This window comes from Cibotium barometz, chromosome 4 (genome assembly GCF_041138505.1).
Source record: "Cibotium barometz isolate CiBa-2024 chromosome 4, ASM4113850v1, whole genome shotgun sequence".
Classification (NCBI taxonomy): Eukaryota; Viridiplantae; Streptophyta; class Polypodiopsida; order Cyatheales; family Cibotiaceae; genus Cibotium; species Cibotium barometz.
Window position 1 is genome coordinate 32,854,958 of NC_141049.1, and position 7,531 is coordinate 32,862,488.

A 7,531-nucleotide genomic window follows, 5' to 3' on the forward strand; every position below is an offset into this window, starting at 1 on the left:
AATGTAAAAGCAAACAAGAAACATAAGCATACATTCATGTGTACAAAACAACCTTTTGAAATGAATATACTATAAAATGTATACTCTATGCAAATTCTTAACAAAAGAACTAAAAAACATATTCTATGCCTACTTGTAATGAAAAACCATGCAAGCCATTACATCAAAAGTGAGCTATCTAGGATTAGAATCGTACATCACCTTCTAGTCCTTAGAATATAATGTCATTAACAATCCTAGGAGCTATTGTGATGACAGTGCTACCTCCATAGCCTTATGAACAAGTATACTCTACTTCATACATCTATTGGCAGCATACTTTGATATGACTTCTATGTCTAGTACTTCATACATCTATTGGCAAAACCTCACATGGAGCAATGTCTTCTCTTTTCAAGAAAAATTGCAAAATTGCACTTTCATACTGGAGTACCAATTGGGGGTAATGCCTGTGTGATTAGCACCCTGAAACTTGAAAGCATTGAGCTTTGTTTTATGTAGGAAAGTTACACTCATACATATTAAGGACGCTACACTTACACACATAACATGGGTGACTACAATAACACTATGGTTACAGAGGATATGCCATGGGTGTTAAGGACACTCACAAATGAACATTTTTGTCTTATCGAGATTCTGTTATGATGTGGGTTTTAGCAAGACTTGGCTGATTTCAAAGTGAGGGGGTACATGAAGGAGTTTCTATAAGTGAATATGACGATCCCTTCATGCGGGATTGGGGCCCCACCATTTACTAGACAATCGTCATTGGAGATTCGGCGAAATATCTTAGGGTTTACCAGTACCGTTGATGCAAACAAACCACAATTAACATGAACCTCGCACTGTGAGCTGGATGTACACGTGTTGATAATCTGCACGATGAATTGAGGGATGCCTGGAGCGCCATCCGATCGGCTCTGGGATATGCTAATGTCTTTGCTTGTACACTCTGCATTAATTACAATAAGGACTAATCAGAACTAATTGAAATTGCACTGAATCTCTCAAACAGTTGAAGCTGAAGAATTTGTCCTCCACTTTATGCAACTCATATTTTTTGTCCATGGATTAGCTCAAATAAACCTTGTTGCTGTGAATGTAGTGTTTGTGTAAGGATGATTACTATGTTGAAATATAAAGGTGTTCATTACCTGTACTCCAACTTTATTAAGAAGGGATTAGTATCAATGCAGTAGTTAATAAATATGAATTGGCTGAATAAATCAGCCTCATGCATGTATAAGGCTTCAATAATTTAAAAAAGATCGGATCGATATTCAAAATACAGCACAATATATAAAGTTATGTATTATTACTGTTATTAAAATAATTTGGCATTAATCGCACAAACCCTCATATTTCTTAAATCTCCCTCACGCGCACAGACCCCTCTATATACAGAGTCTATACACACGCACACACACACGATCTACTATCTAATTACCTCTTAGAGCAAGCGAGCACTTCTAGTTGAGTTACAGCCTCATGTAAAGGCTTTAATAATTTTAAAAAGATAGGATTGATATTCAAAATACAGCATAATATATAAGGTTATGTATACTGTAATTAAAATAGTTTCGAGAATTCATTGTTCTGGATAGTGTTACCTGATTAGTTCACTTGTGCAATTTTTTTCCAAATCTGACCAAGAATGGTCTCCCCTGAACATTGAATTATACGAGGATGTTTTTCGCATTAATCGGGTCAATCATGCGCAAACCCTCATATTTCTTAATCTCTCTCTCTCTGTCACGCACACGCGCACAGACCCCTATACACACACACACACACACACACACACGATCTACTATCTAATTACTTCTTTAGACAAGCGAGCAATATGTGATAGCGGGTAAGAAAGCTGATGATAATACAAGGTCGTGTTTTATGATATCATAATCTCGTATATGTACTGTACTCTCCTTGAGCTTGTATGTGCATTTCCGCCTTTTGGCTTTCATAATTGGAAAAAAAACGTTAAATTATTCATCAATTCAAAAGAAAAGGTTAAAACTTCCGAGCACGCACCATCCAAGCTTGTAAAACAGTATGATTAATTAGAGTACAATACAGTTTATTATAATTTCTTTAGGGTTGCATCATTGGATTATAGCAATTGCACTCCAACTCTGATAATAAATTACAAGAGAAACAAACAATGATGGTCTTACCAATAGCAAGTGCAAAGACAATGCTGCAAGTAATTAGCAGCATTATTGCGTAGGTGTTGGCACGCCAGACAATGGGCATATTGCTAGCCCCGCCGTATTACCTGAGCACACTGAAAGAACTTAAGCTCGCGTTAATGCATGCCCTATACAGCAAATTACTTCGTAACTAGGAAATTTCTCCATATTTCCTAGTTACATCAAAGAATTTTCTCCTCTGTTTATGTAGAGAATTGCATTTCCTGTATGCCCGGGTAGAGCTATCTAGGAAATATTACCTTAAATTACATGGAGAACTTGATGGACTGTGCATTTTCTATATAGGAAATGGGGTCTTTATGCTTGTCCTTTCTACTATATAGCAATTTGTAAGGACGACGTAATCTCCATGTAGTAAAATGTTTGCTGGAAAAAATGAGCTTAGGATATTGTAGAACAGAAAAACATATTTTTTTTCCTTCATGGAAATAAAATCACTGTTTAGTAAATAAGGAATAAAATATTGAAGTTAACATAAAAAAATATTTTTAAAACATGTTCAAGAGAAGCTAAAAGCTATTCTTCCAGTGAAAGGTGGGGATAGGAAGGGTTGGACTCCATAAAGCAAGCTAAGGAGACAATGCCAAAGAGAGAATTTAGAAGCTCCTCTTCAAGTGAAAGGTGGGGATAGGAACGGTTGGCCTCCACAGAAAAAGCTAAGAAGAAAATAGCAAGGGTGGCCTTGCCTAATTATTTGTAAAAAGAGAAGTTATAGAAGTTACCCTTCAAGTGAAAGGTGGGTCACATTGTATTTGCCAAGAGAAGTTCTAAGCTACTCTTCAAGTGAAAGGTGGGTCAACTGAAACGTGGGGATAGGAAGGGTTGCCCTCCACAGAGCAAGCTAAGAAGAAAATAGCAAGGGTGCTCTTGCCTAATGATTTTGTAGACTACTAAGCAACTCTTTTTATGTCCTCCATTGGTATCACCTTTGCACTCAGGTAATATCCTCTTAAGATGCTTGGCTCAAAAAGGATGTGCTACAGATGAGAGCTACAAAAGATAGCCGTTTAAACATGTAGGATGTGCTACATACAAAGGAGGCAATTCAACATATATTTTTATCTAGGTAAATGTCTCTTTAACATCTCGGTGTCACAATTTTTAATCTCCTATTGCTTTTTGTAAAAAAAAACTTTGTTCTTGTGATTCCTTAGAATCCCTTCTTTCATGTGAATAAAGGCTTGGTGCATGCATGCCCAATATGGACGAAATTTGTGGATCTCCTCCCTCCATGGCTTTGGCCCTTGCTTTAGTGATCTAGCTAAGGCTTTGGCTCACGTGTTGTTTATTCCTCCTTATAATCCTTCCTTGGGTAGAGGTTCCAAAGAAGTTTATCTAGTTTGGGATACTATTCCCAATCCTTGATAAATTAGAAATTCCTTTAGGCTTCTCTTGAAAAATTGTGATCAAGCTTAGATTTGGATGTTTTTCTAGTGCTTGTTTTCATCATGGAAAATTTGGTCATTATTTCAAAGATTGGCTAGTTTGCAAAGAGGATACGAAGAGTTCTAAATAAAACAAGAGAAGTTAGGGCCCTAAGGATACCAAGAAGCCTAACATGAAAGACAATGGAATGGACTTGTATGAATGTAGTCTTGGCTTAGGGGAACTGCGAAAAGGGAAAGAAAAAGAGGAGCCTACTTCTAATGGATTGGTAGAAGATTCCTCCACCTTGGCTAAGGTTGAAGACAAGGGGGTTCATGGAAGTAACACTTATGGCAGTAAAGGGCAGTTATGCCTTTAAAAGAGAAGGTGATCTTAAGGGATTGGTAGAAGAGTCATCCACGTTAAGGGATCTTAAGGGGTTGGTAGAACAATCATCCACCTTAAGCAAGGCTAAACACAAGGGGTAATGGAAGTACCACTTATGGAAGTAAAGATCCTTTGATTTCCATTAAATTAGGGAAGGAGCCAACTAATATCAAGAAATTCCCTAGGAGGAAGGGTTACTGGCAAAAGGTTTCTAACAAGAGGACCAATAAAAAGGGCCATTTTCAAAGTAGCTCAACGAACCCTCCTCTTACTAAAAATATCTATCGAATCTTGAGTAAATTGAATCGTAATGTCCCTTCTCATGTACAAAGTGATGCTAATCCTATGGTGACTATTATGAGTCAAACTAAGGTTGGCAACAACTTTCAAATGAAAGACAAGATCATAATTCTTGTAACGTACTCATATGTACGTATTTTTGGGTCCATTTGACTCGGCAATTTTTAGCATATACATTCAATGTTGAAAAGTGGGAATCACTTAGAGGACATAAAATATTAAGTTTTGTCACACATTTAGTAATCTTAGAGATGTCAATTTTTGGTCAATTTTGGAGCTTTTAATGTAGGTTTTGTCGTATCATTTGTAAGCAATGTATATTCTATACTTAACCATGTTACATAATGTATAAGAGGTTCATAGTGAGTAGTTTAGGATTTACATAGTAAATATAACCACAACGGGTACCTGAAACAGGGCTCAGACACCAAATTAACCTTTAATTTTCAGTAACGGCCTCGCATGAGGGGGTAGCATCTTTATTTATCAGAGAGACGTATTAAACAAAGTTAGTTCATCACATGAAGAACAAATCTCATGTTCGGATAATTGGAAGATTTCGCATGGAGTCGCCAGTATTCCACAAAACGAATCCGACACCACGTATCATCTCTAATTTGGTTCAAGATCATGTTTTTAGAAGGGATTTCTATCTTTATCATTTTCATGCATGATAATCTATTAATTCTCGTGGATTGTTGTTTTTGGCTTTTTCTAGAACCTTGAGGTGATTTCTTTGTAGGAGAGAGAGAGAGAGAGAGAGAAAGAGAGAGAGAGAGAGAGATTTTGAGATTCAGGCTAGCCGTCCTTACACAGGGAACGCCGGAGAGGGAACATGATTTATGCCCTCTGGGAGCCATTTGGTAGAACCCAGAGTGGATGAGAATTAGAAGAGGCATACCTGGGATAGCCACGACGTCTAGAGTGGAGGTTGGGTGGACGGGCGTCGGAGAAAAACCCTATTGGCTAGATCTTTTTGTTGGTGATTCTCTCTCTAATTTTTAGATTTGTATTGGTTATTATTATGTTACTTTGGATTGTCAACGATTATGGTTTACTGAAAATATCTTTGTTTTCTAAAGTATGATGTGATTTTACTATAAATTTTGAGAAATTTTGTGCATAGATCATGGAACAAAATATGGGTATGCCACAGTTGATATCAAAGCCTAGGTTGGGCAATCCGGACTTGATTGCGAATATTGTAGGTCTTGGATGACTAATATTATTTTCGATTTTTATGATACAATTAGGAGTTTCTTTCTCTTGAGAATTGTTTGCAATTTTGTTGTACAATCACACGACGGCTACACATCAAACAAATTTAGTAGTCAACTCAGGGCAAGAAGATGAGCTTCTACAAGGATTATTGTGTGTGAGTATAACTCCAGAGGAAGTTATCAGACTTATTTGACAGGAATCAAGAATTCGAGGAAAGAATGAGAGCCATGCACACTCGAGCTTCCATGAATTTGAATGAAGAAGACAAAGATGACCGAGAAGATGGAGAGATGGAAGATCGTCTAAATTTTGATGATAGGACAGGGTCAACGAGAAGGGCAAGGAGCAAGAAATTTTGACTAACACCAAGAAGAACATGTTGAAATTCCTAGAACCCCTCAACCAAGAGTTGTTGCATAGATTAGTTTTGATCTTTCAGTACATCGAGCTATTAAGGAGTTGCAGGAAATAGTGCAGGCCATGAAAACTGCTATGGGCACAAGATTTAAATTAGGAGATGTAGATGATTTTTCCCTCAAACAAGTTACAAAGAAAAGATCACTACCAACCGTTAATGGAAAGGGAAAGAGGAGTGAAGAAGCAGAAGCATGGATTGAGCAGCTTGAACATTATTTTCGAACATGTAACTTCAATGAGGAAGCTAAGGCAAAGACGGTAGTACTTCTTTTTGAAGGTTCTACGAAATTATGGTGGAAGTCTATTATACGCAGCAGGGACTTATGGAATAAGGACCATGGCCTCTAATAAGATTACATATCATTCAGCATTATTGTCTGCCAGAATACCACATGGAGAAATGAATGAATTTTTAAACTTGGAACAAAGGGTGCCTACTGTTGCAGAATATCATGCTAAATTTTGGGACTTGCATAAATATTCACCCTCTTTAACGGAAATTGAAAGACCTTCTCGATTTGTGAATGTCTTAAACAAGTAAATCAAATTTTTGGTTAAGGGTAACAAGCCAACTACAGTCTAAGATGCTATACTGCATACCATGACATATGAATAGATGGAAAAGAATGAAGAAAGCTTTGGAAATAAAAGAAAGAGATCAAATTCATTTTATGATGAGAAGGAAAATTTTATGCAGAATAGGAGAATGCAAACTGGCGAGAAGAAGAATGGTAATCAGCCTTTCACATATTTGTCCCTAGAGATGGTAGAAAAGGCGTGGCATGAAGGCTTATGTTTTCGTTGTTTACAAAAGGGTCATAGACCTTATGAGTACAAAAACAAACCAGCATCTCATGAGGAACATGAGGGATTAAATACAAGAGATCAAAAAACAAGGCAAAATGTGCAAGAGAATGTACGTGGATTTTGAAGTAATAACAATGCTTGTGGACCAAGAGGAAAAGGTGCTGCAACTGTGGCCGAGGATATTGAAGAATATGCACATGTCAATGCTGATGTTCATGCAGGTAAGGCCGAAAACCAAGCTTCAATTATAAAAATTCCTATTAAGATTGCAAATAATGTTTTTCAAGTGTTGTTTGACTCAAGAAGCATCCATAGTTTTCTATCACCCCCCAGGTGATAAAATAGTTAGGAATAACTGAATTTTATCAAAAGAATCTTATGGTAGAGCTTGCTTCAGGAAAGAAATAGACATGTAAGGATAATGTCAAGAATCTAAGTGACCTCAAGTCAAAAGCAGATTTCCATGTGTTGCCATTAGGAAGGTATGATGCCATTTTAGGAATGGATTGGTTAGTGTCGAGAAAGGCTAGAATATTGTGTCATGAGAAGTGGGTTTGTATGATTGGCTATGACAGTAAAGATTATTGCTTACAGGGTCAAAGATGTGATGTAGAATTTAGAATCGTGTCTGCTAGTTTGTTTTAAAGCCGCAAGAAAAGGTTGTCATGTATATGCCATGGAGTTGTTGACAGAAAGTCTTAAGGAACAGAAAAAGGGTGATGATCATCCTATGCTTCAAGAATTTCAGAATTTGTTTCTTGATAATTTGACTAATCATGAAATAGAGCTCATACCAGGTGCATAACTTGTATGTAGATCTC

The 7,531-nt window shown here is 37.0% G+C and overlaps 1 protein-coding gene across 1 annotated transcript; it reads right to left on the minus strand.

The window, feature by feature from the left end:
- Window positions 1–479: 479 nt before the first annotated feature.
- Window positions 480–2,487, minus strand: LOC147639166 (TPD1 protein homolog 1-like). Its single transcript, XM_086782872.1, has 3 exons — window positions 2,453–2,487; window positions 2,178–2,278; window positions 480–955 (listed from the first exon to the last, which is right to left on the minus strand). Exons 2-3 carry the CDS (start codon window positions 2,254–2,256, stop codon window positions 657–659), a joined length of 378 nt encoding a protein of 125 aa, XP_086638998.1. The 5' UTR covers window positions 2,257–2,278; window positions 2,453–2,487; the 3' UTR covers window positions 480–656.
- Between the last annotated feature and the right edge of the window lie 5,044 nt (window positions 2,488–7,531).

Coding starts and splice junctions, on each gene's coding strand:
- LOC147639166 (XM_086782872.1), bottom strand. CDS start 2,256: ATGCCCATTGTCTGGCGTGCCAACACCTACGCAATAATGCTGCTAATT. Junction 956..2,177: donor TGTCTTTGCACTTGCTATTG/GTAAGACCATCA, acceptor TAATTAATGCAG/AGTGTACAAGCAAAGACATT.